At 50.6% G+C, this 18,345-nt stretch overlaps 1 protein-coding gene across 3 annotated transcripts in view; it reads right to left on the reverse strand.

Moving 5' to 3' along the window:
* KIAA0586 (KIAA0586 ortholog) overlaps positions 1 to 18,345 on the reverse strand; it is a 111,776-nt gene that overhangs the window by 85,460 nt on the left and 7,971 nt on the right. For all 3 annotated transcript variants that reach the window (XM_077323966.1, XM_077323965.1, XM_077323967.1), the window contains exons 5-12: positions 17,414 to 17,483; positions 15,128 to 15,293; positions 12,574 to 12,810; positions 9,707 to 9,872; positions 6,143 to 6,331; positions 5,369 to 5,489; positions 2,869 to 3,013; positions 345 to 386 (exon numbers count right to left, since the gene is read on the reverse strand). In XM_077323966.1, the coding sequence (XP_077180081.1) occupies positions 345 to 386; positions 2,869 to 3,013; positions 5,369 to 5,489; positions 6,143 to 6,331; positions 9,707 to 9,872; positions 12,574 to 12,810; positions 15,128 to 15,293; positions 17,414 to 17,483 (1,136 nt within the window). The remainder of the gene's footprint in view (positions 1 to 344; positions 387 to 2,868; positions 3,014 to 5,368; positions 5,490 to 6,142; positions 6,332 to 9,706; positions 9,873 to 12,573; positions 12,811 to 15,127; positions 15,294 to 17,413; positions 17,484 to 18,345) is intronic.

An 18,345-nucleotide genomic window follows, 5' to 3' on the forward strand; every position in this document is an offset into this window, starting at 1 on the left:
TCTGACCCTTGGGGTGACGCCCTCCAGCGTTTTCATGGCAGACTCAATACGGGGTGGTTTGCCAGTGCCTTCCCCAGTCATTACCCTTTACCCCCCAGCAGCAAGCTGGGTACTCATTTTACCGACCTCGGAAGGATGGAAGGCTGAGTCCACCTTGAGCCGGCTGCTGGGATTGAACTCCCAGCCTCAAGGGCAGAGCTTTCAGACGGCTGCCTTACCACTCTGCGCCACAAGAGGCTCCTAAAGGTGGCATAGGACTTTTAAAATAAAGATTTTTTTTAAAAAAATCTATTTATAGGGGTACCTCTGAGGAAAGATGACTACTACAAAAACGAAACCAGTACCTTCATAAAACCATTCATGTCCGATTTCCATTCCTTCGCTTCCTGCAAGAAAGAAATCAAAGAAGGGAATACAAAATGCTATGCGATTTGTTTGCTTTACGGTTGAAGAGGGATGCTTTAGGATGTTTAGGGCTGATCCTGCGTTGAGCAGAGGGTTGGACTAGATGGCCTGTATGGCCCCTTCCAACTCTATGATTCTAGATGAACTGGAGCATGTCCAGAATAGGGCAACAAAGATGGTGAGGGGTTTGGAGACAAAGACATATGAAGAAAGGTTGGGGGAGCTTGGTCTGTTTAGCCTGGATAGGAGACAGCTGTGAGTTGATCTGATAAGCATCTTCAAGTACTTAAAAGGCTGCCATGTAGAGGATGGAGCAGAGTTGTTCTTTCTTGCCCCAGAGGGATGGACCAGAACCAATAGGATCAAATTAATTCAAAAGAAATTTCATCTAAAACTCCGGAAGAAGTTTCCTTTCCAACTGTATTATTCTATTATTCTAAATTCTATCAAAACATCCAGAAGTTCCTGACAGAGTGGTTCCTCAGTGGAACAGGCTTCCTCGGGAGGTGGTGGGTTCTCCATCTCTGGAGATTTTTAAGCAGAGGCTGGAGAGCCATCTGACGGAGAGGCTGATTCTGTGAAGGTTCAAGGGGGTGGCAGGTGACAGTGGATGAGCGAGAGGGTTGGGAGTGTCCTGCATAGTGCAGGGGGTTCGACTAGATGACCCAGGAGGTCCCTTCCAACTCTAGGATTCTATGATTCTAAAGCTGCTGCTGGACTCTTGCTCTTTTCTATTGTTACAATCTATTACTCTTACAACAAAAATTCTCTATGCACAGAAAGGGAGGCTGAACCCTGAATAAAAGATTGATTGATGGATGTTGTGGTTTCTAGGCCACAGCTCTTGGCCAAGCTGGCAGCAGCTTACAATCACAATTGAGAAGACAATGGTCTAGCCATTCCAGTTTAAAAGCCCACAATAAAACTCCCATAAATATTAACAAAGCCACAGCAACTACCGACCCAAAGTTCCTGGCAGGCACTGGACTCCACGTCGGAAATAAAAGGAGGACGGAGAGGCAGAGGTAGGAACATCTAGAAAAATGAGGAGGGGAGGGGGAGACCCAGCGATCTTCCAAGCCCTAGGCCTGACCAAACGCCCGGTGGAAGAGCTCCATCTTGCAGGCCCTGCAGAACTATGTCAACTCCATCGGGGCCCTCAGTTCGCCTGGGAGCTCATTCAACCACATAGGGGCCAGAGGCCTAAAAAGGCCCTGGCCCTGGACACCAGGACTGCTTTATGGCCGGAGACGATCAATCTGTTGGCCGTAGGCCAACTGTGGTGTTCTCTAGGGAACATATTCAGACAGGCAGTCCCTTACGACAGGGGTCATCAACCCCTGGTCCACAGCCCGGTACCGGGCCGCGGAGGCCACGGTACCGGGCTGCCGGCAGCTGCGCCTGCCTCCCCCCCCCACAGTGAGAAGCTCGCCAGGCCCGGCTACCTTCTCACTGCGAGAGGGAGGGGAAAAGGCAGGCGCGGCCGCCAGCACTGCAAACGTGCATGCGCGCAGTTGCCGCGCATGCGGTTTGCACCCCCTGGTGGCAAAAACACGTATGTGCAGCAACCGCCTGTGTGCGTTTGCGCACAGCTGCCGCGCGTGCGTGCTGCCTGGGCCGTCGGCTCTCCCCTCACCCCAGGAGGCGGTCCCTGACCTCAGAAAGGTTGGGGACCGCTGCCTTACGACACAGAGGTCCTGGACCGCGAATGGCCTTAAAAGTTAGCATTAAAACCTTCGCCCGAATTCAGAACTCCACCGGGCATCAATGTACCTGCTGCAAGACAGGCCTGGTTTGTGTCCTCCACGGTGTCCTAGTGAGGACTCATGCAGCAGCAGTTGAGGTCCCACCAGACCTCAGAAGCTAATCAAGGTGAGGGTCCTAAGTCAGCTTTTTCCAACCTTGTGAACGTGGAGGAGCCCCTAAAATGATTTTTTGGACTTTGAGAAGCCCCAAAGGTGATGTCATCTGGTCCGGAAGTGATGTTACTCCCCTTAGCCCTCCCTCTGGCTCCCTCCCCACTCCTTTACTACTACTACTACTACTACTACTACTACTACTACTGCTGCTAATACTACTACTGCTACTACTACTACTGCTACTGCTCCTACTACTGCTGCTACTGCTACTACTACTACTGCTTCTACTACTGCTACTGCTACTACGGCAGAAAGAAGAGCAGGAGCTGAGAAGACAGCCAAGACCAAGACCACTATCCCCCTACCACGCCACTTCAGAACTCTCATGGACCCTTTTCCGAAGTCCCCTTCAGAAGACCCCTGGCTGGGAATCCCTGCCCTAAGCATTTGGATGGGAGACCCCCAAGGAAATGGTTGCTCCAGAGAGGCAACAAAAGCAAACTGAGTCCATTTATCCCTGGCCCAGGCCAGCCCGATCTCGTCAGGAGTCAGAAGCTAAGCAGGATCCGTATTTGGTTGGGAGACCTCTGAGCCTCTTCTTTACCTGCAGGATGCCCTGCATTTCTCTCCTCAGCTGCCCGAGATCCCGCAGCACGTCATCCGCTTTCTTCGCCGTTCTCTCGACCGGATTGAAGTCTTCGGCCGGGTTTTGAAAGGCGGGGAACGGCCGGGCCTGCGGGGCCACCGATCTGCACGGGACGAGATGTCCAGCCCGTCAGGGAGGGGACACGTTTGCTCCTGGAGGGGCCACAAGTCGGAGCTCGGTGGAGACGGGGCCGCCCATTGGCTGCCTCACAGCTTTTTTAGGAAGTAGTGTAAATGAGCCTGTATACTGCCTGGAGACGGTTTTAGAAGGAAGCTGCCGTGTCGCTCTGAAGCCGAAGAGCCAAATTTGAGTCCAGGAGCACCAGTGAAGGCAGCTTTAGTGCTGGAAAGCTTAGATCCCCAAATTCTTGTTCAGTTTTACTGCTAGTACTAGCATTTATTACATTTGTTGCCCACCCTATCTCTGTGGACTCTGGACGGAATTATATCAAGATAAAATACATACCAATAATAGAACAGATTGCAATTCCATCAGTTTTAATGTAATTAAATCAGTTTTAAAGTGAGTACAAATGTATCTGAACAACCAACTGCCTGATTCTTCTACAGGAAGGGTTCCCAAAGTGGGCTGAACATCTCCCCCCCAGCGGTGGTGGGAGGATCCAGGTGGGCAGTGAGGAATTTGGGCACAGTAGGGGGGCAGCAGTCTGACTCTTCCTGCTGCAGCTGTGTTTTCCTAGTGAGAGACATTGCCTTCTTCTGGGTAGCAGCGACCCTGGACTTCCCTGGTGGTCTCCCATCCCAGGGCCAACCCAGTGCTTAGCTTCCTAAAGAAAAGGGCAGCTTCAGAAGGTGGGCTGGACAGGATCAGATTCCTGCAGACCTCCTGCTCCTCCACAAACTCCGTCCTTCCCAGGCCCCACCCCAAATCACCTGGGACTGCTTAACCCAGGGTTGGAAACTCTTCCTCCAAAGTCTTTGGGAGCCTGGGAAAGCCTTCTCCTGCTTGCTCCTGGCCACGGGATTCTCCCCTGCTTGCTTGTTCTTTCTTTCTTTCTTTCTTTCTTTCTTTCTTTCTTTCTTTCTTTCTTTCTTTCTTTCTTTCTTTCTTTCTTTCTTTCTTTCTTTCTTTCTTTCTTTGTTTTTCTTTCTTTCTTTCTTTCTTTTGTCTCTCTCTCTCTCTCTCTGTCTCTCTCTTTCTCTTTCTCTGTCTCTCTTTCTTTCTCTGTCTCTCTCTCTCTGTCTCTCTCTCTTTCTCTGTCTCTGTCTCTCTCTTTCTCTCTCTCTCTGTCTCTCTCTCGTTCTCTGTCTCTCTCTGTCTCTCTCTGTCTCTCTCTCTCTTTCTCTGTCTCTCTCTCTATCTGTCTCTCTCTGTCTCTCTCTCTCTCAAAAGAAGACCCAAAGTGACTTTAACAAATCACTTTTCCAGACTAAAATATGGCCACTGCACAACAACCCAAAAATAAGGGTAGGCAAATACAGTATGTTTCGATTTTGCAGTTGACCTCACGCCAGGAAAGAAGGGTGTGTTCGTCTGTGTGTGGGGAGGGGGCGGGGTCAGGAAGCCAATGGGGTGGCAGCCTGAAAAGTCTGGGAACCACAGTTCTATTGGCTGGAGGCAAGAGTGGGTGGAAGGATCATGGGAAGCCTCGATGACACGTACATTGGGTGGGTTTTTGACAGGCAGCCCAGCACAGTCCAGATGTTAGTTTTGGCCTCAGCCAGAGGCCTGGAAGAACAGCTGTCTTGCAAGCCCTGCGGAAACGTTCAAGGTCCTGCAGGGCTCTGATCTTGTTTGAGAGAATGTTCCACCAGATCGGGGCCAGCACCAAAAAGGCCCTAGTCCTAGTTGAGGCCTATCCAATCTCTTAAGGGACTGGGAATCTTGGGCAAATTGTGCCCACTGGATCCTGTGGGCCTCTCGTTGGTGTTATTCAGGTTATGGAACTGATTTGGTCTCTTTGCAACCATGTGGTCTCAGACGTTAGAAGGGTCAGTCACTGGGATGGGAGACCACCGAGGAAGACGCTGCGGAGGTGAGTAGGAGAAAAACCCCTCTGCTTCTCACTTGCCTTCAAAGGCCCCTTGGGGGGGGGTCGCTGTAATTCGACTGTGACTTCCTGGCCCTTGACACACTTCCGGACTTCTCTCACTGGCCCAGGGAATGTACTACCTTCAAGGGCCAGCGGCATTTTCAAGGAAACATCTTCTAATGCAGCGGTAGTCAAACTGCGGCCCTCCAGAGGCCCATGGACTACAATTCCCATGAGCCCCTGCCAGCGAATGCTGGCAGGGGCTCATGGGAATTGTAGTCCATGGGCCTCTGGAGGGCCGCAGGTTGACTTACCCCTGTTCTAATGGTTTGGATGCTTGAACTGAAAGCAGGACACAACTGCTGGCCCACTTAAAGCATAGTTCGTTTTCGAGGACTGCAACGAAACCTCGGCTCCGACATGAAAAAGGAACAACCGGAGGGGACAAAGGAAGCCCGTACGCACCGATCTCTTTCCACCTGCCAGGGCACTGGACTGTAGGCGGGGGGCTCCTTCAAAGAAGACCGGCTCTGACCAAATGGGGATTCTTGAGAATTCAGAATCTGCTCCAGAAGCCGTCCTCCACCTAGAAGGCAAAAGGATGGCAGGCAACGACAGGCAGGCAGAGCAGGGTTGTTTGTTAGGCCCCCTATTTCTATGGTTTTAGAAGAGTTAGGGCATTTTTATACCCCACTTTGCACTACCCGAAGGAGTCTCAAAGCGAGTCTTCCCTTCCTCTCCCCATAACAGACACCCTGTGAGGGAGGGGAGGCTGAGAGAGACCTGATATTACTGAAGAAGAAGAAGAGTTGGTTCTTAGATGCCGTTTTTCTCTACCCAAAAGAATCTCAAAGCAGCTCTCAACCGCCTTCCCTTCCTCTCCCTACAACAGACACCCTGTGAGGGAGGTGAGGCGGAGAGATCACCAACAGGACTGCTCTGTGAGAACAGCACTATAAGTGCTGTGACTAGCCCAAGGTCCCCCAGCTGGCTGCATGTGGAAGAGGAACAGGGAATCAAACCCAGCTTGCCAGATTAGAGATCGCCACGCCTAACCACCAAACCAACCTGACTGAGAGTGTGTGACTGGCCCAAAGTCACCCAGCCAACTTCTGTGGCAGAAGCAGGGATTCGAACGCAGGTCTCCCAGATACTCAGAAGACAGGCTCTCAAGTGGCACGGTCACACCACATCGGCAAGTAAAAAAACCCATTTTCTGAACCCTCCTCCATGCCTTACCTTGAGTCCCCTTACTGGGTGACCTGAGCACGTTTTCCTTTTCTCCGACTGGCTGCTCTCGCTTGGCCATTTTGTGAGAGATTTTTGCGTCTTTCGAAACGGGCACGGGAGCGTACCGCCGTGGGGCGGGCGTCTTCAGGGGGGACTTCTGCCTCCGACCGGTGCGGTTCCCAAACTGCCGGGCAGTGGCTGAAATTCATGAGGACAAGACATCAACCATGCAAGCCTCTCCTTATGCGGAAACACATTCCTCTCTCCCCAGTCAGGCTTGCTGCCTGTTCTCAGAACACCTTGTGTGTGCTGAGCACCATACGGAACCTACTAAAGCAGTGGCTCTCTACCTTCCTCATGCCATGACCCTTTAATACAGTTCCTCATGTTCTGGTGACTTCCAACCCTAAAATCATGCAAGGGTTCCTTCTCAGAAATTAAACCGAAACTGACCAATGGCGTGAAGATCCATGGTTCATGATGATTGTTTATAAATTGTTTTTTTCCCTGGGTTTCTCAGTTCAGTTCTGCCTCTTGTCCCACCATGCCAATTTGGCTCTTTTCCGCTGCTCCAGACAGACTAACACTCTATCTCGATCTACCCTGCAAGGCTGTTGTGTGGATGGTGACCTCCCACCCGACAAAGCTGCTTGTCCTGCCTCGACTCTTGTAAAAGGGTCATTCGACCCCCAAAGGGGTCCCGATCCCCAGATGGAGAACCACTGTGCTAAAGGGAAGGCTTCTCAGGTGGGTAGCTTACTTGGCCTTTATACCCAGAAGGTTTCTAAACTTCAGTGCAATCGTATTTGGTTACCTTTACTTTCTGAGCAAGCTTAATCTATACTTCTGTAAGAACTGTTCTCTTACTCTGGCACTTTGATAAAAGCAGTCAGTCAGTTACCTTTCCTGGCAAATCTCTCATAAAAGCGTAACAATCGAATCAGTCATAATGGTAAAATCATCACAATACAGTCAAAACAGTGAAATCGGAAATAGGTTGGTAATTAAGACAACTGACTTGAATATATTGGAAGTAAAGGATAGAATCATCATCATATGAAACAATTCATCAACTACTGTAATTAGAAAGTAGCATAAAACTCTGTTCCACATAATATATTTCTGGTAAAGGCTTGGAGGAGGAGCGTGTCTCATGTCTTAACACCCACTCAGAGCCGCTGTCCCACCCCTGAGTGCCTCCTCCTCCAACCAGCTTGCCTGTCTATCCAGCAGCCAGCCAATCACCTTCCACCCCCTCCTCCTCCCACTTCCCTCAGAGGCTCGGAGGCTGCAGATCCCTGCAATGTGAGAGCGGCCCCTGCTGGTGAGTTCCCTAACAGCTGCCTGCAGCCTTTCCAGGTCCTGGTGGGAGGGGGAAGCTGTAAAGAGTTCTTCCACACACCCACCTAATCTAGTCGTATTCCTAAATGCAATGGGCTTTGCCCCAAGTTGATTAATAAACCAAGATATCAGGGGGGTTATCAGGGGTTTCTGCAGGCTGCGGGATTTCTGTTAATATGGCTGCCAGTGTATGGAAACGACTTTGCTCCCCTCCCATCAGCAACTGTTCAGAATCTGTTCAGGAAAGGCAAATATTTCCACGGACTCTTGCATGTTGCAACCTGTGGTTCCTAATGAATATAATATGGCCTTTGCACAGTGTTACCTGTTGTTAATGTGTATGGCGTAGCTAGGAGATCCTCAGATTGTCTGACAGCCAGGCAAGAGACACTGGGATGTAGTTTTGCCCCTGCCTGCCCCCATGTCAGCCCTTAGCGTTCCTGGGAGGTCTCCCATCCAAATATTATCCAGGGTTCACCCTGCTTAGCTGACAAGACTGTGCTTGTCTGATCAATATCAGGCAGCTTCACCTGGGTTCACTAGTTCTTTCTTTTGTACTCACAACAGCCCTGTGAGGTAGGTACAGCTGAGGAAAAGGGAGAATGACTGACCCAAAGTCGGGCTGAGGACCTCGGTATTCATGTGTTCTTTTCGGGGGGGGGGGGGGGAGGAACGGGACGCAATTGCAGACCATCTGTTTGGCACGCAGAAGGTCCCAAGTTCAAACCCCTGGCTTCTCCAATTAAAGGAGGCAGGCAACTGGTGATGTGGAAGACCACTGCCAGGGACCCTGGAGAGCAGCTGATAAGTCACAGTGGACAATACAGATCTTGATAGACCACAAGCTTGGTTTCAGTAAAAGGCCGCTATATGCACATCGACAGCCTTCTGACCCAACAATTTATTTATTTTATTTACTAGCTGCAAAGCCCGTTCACATGAACGGGCTTTGAAAGGGCCCACCGGAGGCACCAATGGGCTGGCAGGCCAGCAAGCGCAGCTACCGTGTGTGCAACATGGCGGGCGCGCTTGCTGGGGCCCGGGGAAGGGAAGGCTCTCCCCCCTTCCCCCCCCCCCAGCTGGAGCCTCTTCCCTGAGGCCCAGCAAGTGTGTGCTTGGGACATGGCGGGAAAGCACTCCCTTCCCCCTGCAGCTGGAAGGCTTCCTGGCCGCAGAGAAGCACTCCCTCCCCCCGTGCGGCCGACCCTCTTATTTGGGGCCCTGCAAGGGCGTGGAGTGGTGGAGAGTCACAGACGTGGCTGGCTGTAGCAGCCAGGCATGTCTGTGAGGCAAGGGGTGAGGGCTGGTGAGGGAGGGCGGCAGCTGCAGGGGCAGGGCCAATCAGGGTGCATCTGGCTGCACTCTGATTGGCCCTATTCCAACTCGGACAGCCGGACCGTTCGTCCCCCGAGGCTGTTTCACAAATATATATAGGAACCAATGGATAAGGATTATTTCAACGTATTGCCTGCCACTCTCATAACTGGCTCGTGGCGGGTTACAACAGTCCATTAAAAACCCCATTAAAACCCACCGGGACATTCATAAATACAAACTCCTAAAACAGACGCCTAAAACAACTGAAAAACCATGGTGCTCACTGACCCGCTAGCCGCTCAAAAATCTAAGGGCTGAGACACAAAATGGGGAACAGCGTTATTCAACCAACAGCGAATGAAGGGCCCCCACTCCCCCCCTGCTCCTCCCCCTCTCCCCCCCTTCCTCCCAGAACTCCACCAGAGCACTCTGGACCTGTTGTGGTATTGCACTATTCCATCGTTATATTATTTTATTATATTGTTATATTGTTACATTATTCTGTTATATGGTTACAACCACTGTTATTAATTACTGTATGTTTTAACGAAGACTGTTTCATGTATCGTTGACTAGTTTTAGTGTAAACCGCCCTGAGCCTTCGGGGAGGGCGGTATATAAATCTAAATAAATAAATTAAAATTAAAATTAAAATTAAAATTAAAATTAAAATTAAAATTAAAATTAAAATTAAAATTAAAATTAAAATTAAAATTAAAATTAAAATTAAAATTAAAATTAAAATTAAAATTAAAAATTAAAATTAAAATTAAAATTAAAATTAAAATTAAAATTAAAATTAAAATTAAAATTAAAATTAAAATTAAAATTAATAATAATTCCGGGCTCTTGCATGGGTGGCGCGTACTGTCGAGGTGGGTCATGAAAAAAAAGAAATGCCCAAACATTTCTCACCTTGCACGTTCCATGGATTTGTAGACGAGGAATCCCGCCGATGGGGCGATGCCGGTTTGCCGAGGGGCCTCCCTGTATTCGCCGCGGGGGCTGCCACCGTTTGAGGAGGTGGGACGCTGACAGCCTGAAAGCCACCCGAGTTCAGCGCTGAGTTGATTAAATGGGTCTGGGGGGGGAAGAGTTGCGGAGGATAGTTAAAAAGGTCACAACTGCATCTGCAGAAATACATGAAGCACATGAAGCTGCCTTCGATTGAATCAGACCATCACTCCCTCAAAGACAGTACTGTCCAAGGTAGACGGCAGCTTCCAAGGGTCTTGGGAAGAGGTCTTGCACATCACCTACTTCCCAGGACTGGAGATGGCAGGGACTGAACCTCCTGGGACCTACCGCATGCCAAGCAGAGGATTCTACTGAGAACCTAAGCCTTCTGCAACTCACTCTACGCAAGCCTGCCCTTAACCTGGATCCAGAAACTGCAACTAGTCCAGAATGCCGTGGCCAGGATCCTCGCGGGTGCACCGTGGAGGTCCCACATCAGGCCTGTTCTCCAACAACAGCACTGGCTCCCAGCTGAATTCTGGATCATACTGGAGGTCTTCAAGGCTATATGCAGCCTGGGCCCAGTGTACCTGAGAGACCGCCTCTCTGCCTACACCTCCGCCCCAAGGAGGTCTAAGCTCTGCCACTACCAACTGGCTGGTGATCCCTGGATCCAAAGAAGCCCGTCGGGCCTTAACACGGCCGGAGCCTTTTCTGTCCTGAACTCCAGAAGCCTTCCCACTGCGGCCCCCAAGCACCAAGAATTACACAGCATCCCTATCTAAACATAAGAATTATAGAGTTGGAAGAAGCCATATAGGCCACCTTGTCCAACCCCCTGTTCAATGCAGGATCAGCCTCCAGCATCCAGGAGAAGGATCTGTCCAGCCGCTGCTTGAAGACCGCCAGTGAAGGGGAGCTCCCCACCTCCTTAGGCAGCCCCTTCCACTGCTGAACTAGACTCCTAGAATCCTAGAGTGGGAAGGGGCCATCCAGGCCATCTAGTCCCACCCCCTGCTCAGTACAGGATCAGCCTCAAGTATCCAGGAGAAGGATCTGTCCAGCCGCTGCTTGAAGACCGCCAGTGAGGGGGAGCTCCCCACCTCCTTAGGCAGCCCCTTCCACTGCTGAACTAGACTCCCAGAATCCTAGAGTGGGAAGGGGCCATGCAGGCCATCTAGTCCCACCCCCTGCTCAATGCAGGATCAGCCTCAGGCATCCAGGAGAAGGATCTGTCCAGCCGCTGCTTGAAGCCCGCCAGTGAGGGGGAGCTCCCCACCTACATAGGCAGCCCCTTCCACTGCTGAACTAGACTCCTAGAATCCTAGAGTGGGAAGGGGCCATCCAGGCCATCTAGTCCCACCCCCTGCTCAGTGCAGGATCAGCCTCAAGCATCCAGGAGAAGGATCTGTCCAGCCGCTGCTTGAAGACGGCCAGTGAGGGGGAGCTCCCCACCTCCTGAGGCAGCCCCTTCCACTGCTGAACTAGACTCCTAGAATCCTAGAGTGGGAAGGGGCCATCCAGGCCATCTAGTCCCACCCCCTGCTCAATGCAGGACCAGCCTCAAGCATCCAGGAGAAGGATCTGTCCAGCTGCTGCTTGAAGACGGCCAGTGAGGGGGAGCTCCCCACCTCCTTAGGCAGCCCCTTCCACAGCTGAACTAGACTCCTAGAATCCTAGAGTGGGAAGGGGCCATCCAGGCCATCTAGTCCCACCCCCTGCTCAGTGCAGGATCAGCCTCAGGCATCCATTAATAGGGATCTGTCCAGACGCTGCTTGAAGACCCCCAGTGAGGGGGAGCTCCCCACCTCCTTAGGCAGCCCCTTCCACTGCTGAACTAGACTCCTAGAATCCTAGAGTGGGAAGGGGCCATCCAAGCCATCTAGTCCACCCCCTGCTCAATGCAGGATCAGCCTCAAGCATCCAGGAGAAGGATCTGTCCAGCCGCCGCTTGAAGACGGGCAGTGAGGGGGAGCTCCCCACCTCCTCAGGCAGCCCCTTCCACTGCTGAACTAGACTCCTAGAATCCTAGAGTGGGAAGGGGCCATACAGGCCATCTAGTCCACCCCCTGCTCAATGCAGGATCAGCCTCAAGCATCCAGGAGAAGGATCTGTCCAGCCGCTGCTTGAAGACGGGCAGTGAGGGGGAGCTCCCCACCTCCTCAGGCAGCCCCTTCCACTGCTGAACTAGACTCCTAGAATCCTAGAGTGGGAAGGGGCCATGCAGGCCATCTAGTCCACCCCCTGCTCAATGCAGGATCAGCCTCAAGCATCCAGGAGAAGGATCTGTCCAGCCGCTGCTTGAAGACGGCCAGTGAGGGGGAGCTCCCCACCTCCTTAGGCAGCCCCTTCCACTGCTGAACTAGACTCCTAGAATCCTAGAGTGGGAAGGGGCCATGCAGGCCATCTAGTCCCACCCCCTGCTCAGTGCAGGATCAGCCTGAAGCATCCAGGAGAAGGATCTGTCCAGCCGCTGCTTGAAGACGGCCAGTGAGGGGGAGCTCCCCACCTCCTTAGGCAGCCCCTTCCACTGCTGAACTAGACTCCTAGAATCCTAGAGTGGGAAGGGGCCATCCAAGCCATCTAGTGCAGACCAACATGGCTCCCCTCTGAAGACAATCTTTGCAGCAAACAGAACGTGACTGGCTTAGGAAGATAAGTACCCTCACCTATCTTCTTGGTCTCTGGGCTTGTATCGAGCTGTCAAGATGACCGGCGCCGCTCGCAAGAGAGAAGCGAGCCTCTTCCGTCAGAGGATGAGTGAACTGAGACCACCCGTCCCCATCAGACAAACCCGGCCACCGTTTCCACCTCAGGGTCTGTACCTGAATGTTCATTTGCTGCTGCTGCAGCGTTTCCAGATGCCGAATCCGCTGCTCCATGAAGAGGGTCATCTGCTTTTCCAGCTCGCCGGCTCTCTGCTGGTGGACGGGGCCCTCCGGCTGCTGGGCCTTCGAGGCGGCTTGCTGCTCAGCTACACGTTGCAGCTGCTTGTCTGTCTCCTGCAGCTTATTCAGGATCTCGGAGACGGAGTTCACCTTGGCTTCCAAGTCGCTCTGGACCTGAAGGGGGAAAGGAAAGCCCTGATTCCAGCCTGGTGGAAAGACTCACTTTACCAGAAATATTCATTCATTCATTCATTCATTCATTCATTCATTCATTCATTCATTCATTCATATTCATTCATTCATTCATTCATTCATTCATTCATTCATTCATATTCATTCATTCATTCATTCATTCATATTCATTCATATTCATTCATTCATTCATCCATTCATTCATATTCATTCATTCATTCATTCATTCATATTCATTCATTCATTCATTGCCACTCCCAGGTGGCTCGTGGCGGTCTACAAAAGTCCGGCTAAAAACCCACTAACAACCCATTAAAACCCCCATTAAAATAGACTATGACAACATCCATAACAATCACAGCAGCAAAAGATGGCGGAATCCACAACCCCTCCCTACCCTTCTACGAGAGGGAGGGGAAAGGAGAGACAAGTCAGAATAATATTTGTTGTCAGCCTCAGGGGGATCCCAAATGCTCATCTTGCACTAACCTGGCCTCAACAACAGACCCGGTGGAAGAGCTCCATTTTGCAGGACCTGTGGAAGGCGGAAAGGTCCCAAAGGGCCCGCAGCTCACCAAGGAGCTCATTCCACCAAGTCCGGGCCAGGACCGAAGAGGAAAATATTACTATTTATTCAGTTTATTACCCGCCACTCTGAGCAAGGTGGCTTTTGGCAGGTTACGCAGCAGCCCAATACAATAAAACCCCAATTAAAAAACCCATAAAGGTAAAGGTATCCCCTGTGCAAGCACCGAGTCATGCCTGACCCTTGGGGTGATTCCCTCCAGCTTTTCATGGCAGACTCAATACGGGGTGGTTTGCCAGTGCCTTCCCCAGTCATTACCGTTTTACCCCCCAGCAGCAAGCTGGGTACTCATTTTGCCGACCTTGGAAGGATGGAAGGCTGAGTCAACCTTGAGCCGGCTGCTGGGTTTGAACTCTCAGCCTCATGGGCAGAGCTTCAGACAGCATGTTGTCTGCCTTACCACTGTGCGCCACCAGAGATCCTAAAAAAATCCCATATACACTTTACAAAAAAAATACCACAACAACATGGTGGCAAAATAAAAATAGGAGCCCTCCCTCTTACAGGAAGGACTACTAGCTGGGCCGGCGAGGAAGCACAACAACTGGCCGTGCCAGTGAGGATAACAGTGTAGAGGTGTATCTTCCAAGGGGAGAGAGGAGGCCCATCTTAACTATTTCCAGCACTGGCCTCATCCACAGACCTGAAGAAGAAGAAGAAGAGGAGGAGTTGGTTCTTATATGCCCCTTTTCTCTACCCGAAGGAGGCTCAAAGCGGCTTACAGTCGCCTTCCCATTCCTCTCCCCACAACAGACACCCTGTGGGGTGGGTGAGGCTGAGAGAGCCCTGATATCACTGCTCGGTCAGAACAGTTTTATCAGTGCCGTGGCGAGCCCAAGGCCACCCAGCTGGCTGCATGTGGGGGAGTGCAGAATCGAACCCGGCATGCCAGATTAGAAGTCCGCACTCCTAACCACTACACCAAACTGGCTCTCAGGAAGAGAGAGGAGGAAGAGCTGGAGGAAGAGCTCCGTTTTGCAGGCCCTACAGAAAGTAGAAAGCTCTCCCAGGGTTCGCAGTTCCTCCGGAACGCTCATTCCACCAGATAGGTAGGGGCCACGCCCGAAGAGGCCCTGGCCCTGGCCCTAGTCCAGGCCAGGTGAGCTTCTCTGGGGCTGGGGATGCCCAACAAGTTGGTACCTGCAGAGCGTAAAGCCCTGGCCATAAGCACAGACCGCTTTCAAAGGAAATTACCCAGATACGTGGAAGACAGGTCTATCAGTGGCTACTGGCCGTAGTGACTAAAGGGATCCTCCACTATCAAAGGCAGTACACCTCTGAATCCCAGCACCAGGAGGCAACAATGGAAAAGTTCTCAGCCTCTATGCCCCTGTTGTTGGCCCTCCAGAGGAACATCAGGAGAGCCCTGCTGCATCAGAGCAATGGCCCATCTAGTCCAGCCTCCTGTCTCACACAGTGACCAATTCCGCTGGGCCAATGGGATTCAGAGGCTTAGCGCCTCTCACTGCGGAGGAGAAGAACCTAAGAAGAGCCCGGCTGGACCAAACCTGGGAAGGTCCCTCTAGTCCAGCATCCTGTCTCACACAGAGACCAACTCATTCCTTTGGAGGACCGGCAACAGGACGTATCACTCCAGCTAAAGCTCCGTCTGATTTGCACGACTAGTTCCAGCTTCCGGATTTAGGTTTCCGGGGAGCAAAGCAAAGCCGGCTTTCCCCTGGATGAAGCCCGCCCCCCAAACGACGCCCTTACTTTGAGAAGCGGAGCCGCGGAAGCGATGGCAGCTGCGGTGGCTGCAGCGATGGTTGTAGCCGGATCCATCTCGTGGTGGGTGGACTTAGTGCCGTCCTTCTGGTCCGGGCCGGCATTCTCAAGGAGCTGCACTTTCACCTCTTTAAATACAGGGACGTTCTGAATTCTACAGAGTGGGATGCAAGGATTTTTTTTTCAAAAGAAGGATCTGTTTTTAAAGCCAGCTAGAGAGCCAGATAATTTGGCAAACCGGGTTTAATTCTGCACTCCTCCTCCTCATGCAGCCTGCTGAGTGACCTGGGATTAGTCACAGTCCTGTTAAGAGTTGTTCTCACAGAGCATTCCCGTCAGAGCTCTCTCAGCCCCACCTCCCTCACAGGGTGTCTGTTGTGGGGAGAGGAAAGGGAAGGCGAATGGAAGCCGCTTTGAGACTCCTTTGGGGAGAGAAAGGCGGCATATAAAAACCAACTCATCTTCTTCTTCAGTAATCTCAGGGCTCTCTCAGCCTCCCCTCCCTCACAGGGTGTCTGTTGTGGGGAGAGGAAAAGCAAGGCGATTGCAAGCCGCTTTGAGATTCCTTCGGGCAGTGAAAAGTGGGGGATAAAAAACAGTTCTCCTTCTTTGTCTTCTAAAGGTAATCTCTACCCCCACAATTACTCTCTATTCTTTTGGTACCCCACTTTTTATTACCTGAGAGAGCCCTCAAAGCGGTTAAAATTAACTAGCCATCCGGTCCCCACAACAGATACCCTGTGAGGTAGGTTATGCTGAGAGGGCTCTGAAAGAACTGTGACTGGCCCAAGGTCACCAAGCTTAGCGGTATGTGGAATCAAAGCCCCAGATTAGAGGTTGCCACTCTTAACCACTACACCAAGCAGGTCATCGTGGTGTGGTGGTTTGAGAACGGTAGCCTCTACTCTTTTCCCCATGCAGCCAGCTGGGCGACCTTGGGCATGCCACAGCCCTGATAGAGCTGCTCTGACTGGGCAGTCCTTTCAGCTTTCTCTCAGCCTCCCCTCCCTCACAGGGGGTCTGTGGTGGAGAGAGAAAGGGAAGGCGATTGGAAGCCTCTTTGAGACTCTTTCAGGTACTAAAAAGTGGGGTATAAGAACCAATGCTGCTTCTTTCCATAAACACCTTTCCCCAGTTTGCAAGGAGTCATTTAGTGGGCTCCTCAGAAAAAAATCATGACATTTTGGGAGGGGGGCAGGTCAATGACTATATGACCATATAGTCATATCACCCAAATAAATAAATTCACCAACTAGAGCCCAACTAGAGTTCCACTGTAAACCACCTTGAGCCACGAGGGAGAGTGGTATATAAATATAATAAAATCAAAGATGAATGAATGAATGTTCAAGAAAATGTTAAAATCTACAAAAAATTCATGATGTTTTCATGTTTTCACGGCTGTATGGTCCCTGATCTCCTTGCGCATATTATTATGTTCTGCCCTAAATTTTCTCAATACCGCCAGGGGGTATCCGACATTCTATCTTCCTTTCAATTCCATAGTAACGAAACGGCCGCGATCAATACATTACTTGATAGCAAGGATCCTGAGCAGATCGCCCACATTGCAAAATTTTTAGCAAAGGTTTTTAGAATTAATTCCTTGTTTTTAACAAAATTGAGTAACTCTCTCTCTTATAATTGTACTATTTTGTATTTCCATACCTGTATTATTCTTTATGTCAATAAAGGCTTTTTGTATCTATCTAAATATAATAAAATCAAAGATGAATGAATGAATGAATGTTTAAGAAAATGTTAAAATCTACAAAAAATTCATTAACTCCCATCCATTAGGAAACCATTCCAGGACCGTCAAGACACCCCAGGGTTTCATAAAACACTGGCTCAGGAAGCCTGATATATGGTCCTTTTGACCTGTGCTCCTCCCCAAAATAGCACTCCTCCCTGGAGGGGGTGAAAGAGGAGAAACCCCAGATAGGCGTGTCCACAGCTCCGTTTTCCAACCATATTCTACATCAGGAGTAGTCAAACTGCGGCCCTCCAGATGTCCATGGACTACAGTTCCCAGGAGCCCCTGCCAGCGAATGCTGGCAGGGGCTCCTGGGAATTGTAGTCCATGGACATCTGGAGAGCCGCAGTTTGACTACCCCTGTTCTACATGATGGCAGCACTTCTGGGGTTTCCCAACGCCTGAAGAATTTTCCAGGGGCTTCTCAACAGTAAAAAAGTTGACAATGGCTGCCATAACTGAGTGCTAGCTCTCCCTTTCAAAGGCCCAACTCTTTATTTCAAATCTTTGCAACTTACCTCTGCTTGAATACAGCTCGGACGGCCTCTTTTTGTCCAGTGTCGTACTGGGAAATAAAAATGTCTGTGGCTGTAAAACAAAAAACCCAAGACAGACTTCAATATTTTATTTATGTAATGCAGGGGCAGTCAAACTGCGGCCCTCCAGATGTCCATGGACCACAATTCCCAGAAGCCCCTGCCAGCGAATGCTGGCAGGGGCTTCTGGGAATTGTAGTCCATGGACATCTGGAGGGCCACAGTTTGACTACCCATGATGTAATGTATCGATGTTATTTGCAGAACACCTTCCAAATCAGGTGGGTGAACACCTTTCCGGAGCTACATGAACAAGATTTTTCCAGACTCTGCAAAATTTTACAAAACATAAAGGAAGTGAAGCAGCAGACAATTCTAGCTAGTTGTTGTTGTTGTTTTTTGTCCTTTTTGGGGGGCTCATGAAGAGGATATATTCGTCCAAGACGGTGAGCTGGGTGGGAAGTCAACTTTTAGGTTGTGAAGGGAAGTGATGTTTGTGTTGTTTGTGTGTCTTTGCGTTCTTCTTTGTTCAGTGGTGATGTTGCTATTTGTAGATGAATAAGCAAGATGAAATTTAAAAATAAATTAAATTAATTAAAGCAAAGAAATTAAAAGACGCTTGCTCCTGGGGAGGACGCTTGCTCCTAAAAAGCAGAGACATCACCCTGCCAACAAAAGTGCGTTTAGTCAAGGTTATGGTCTTCCCAGTTGCCATGTATGGCTGCGAAAGTTGGACCATAAGGAAGGCCGAGCGTCAAAGAATTGAGGCTTTTGAACTCTGGTGCTGGAGAAGACTCTTGCGAGTCCCTTGGACTGCAAGGCGAACAAACCGGTCAGTCCTAGAGGAGATCAGCCCTGCCTGCTCCTTAGAAGGCCAGATCCTGAAGATGAACCTCAAATACTTTGGCCACCTC

Source organism: Paroedura picta, chromosome 2 (genome assembly GCF_049243985.1).
Source record: "Paroedura picta isolate Pp20150507F chromosome 2, Ppicta_v3.0, whole genome shotgun sequence".
Taxonomy (NCBI): domain Eukaryota; kingdom Metazoa; phylum Chordata; class Lepidosauria; order Squamata; family Gekkonidae; genus Paroedura; species Paroedura picta.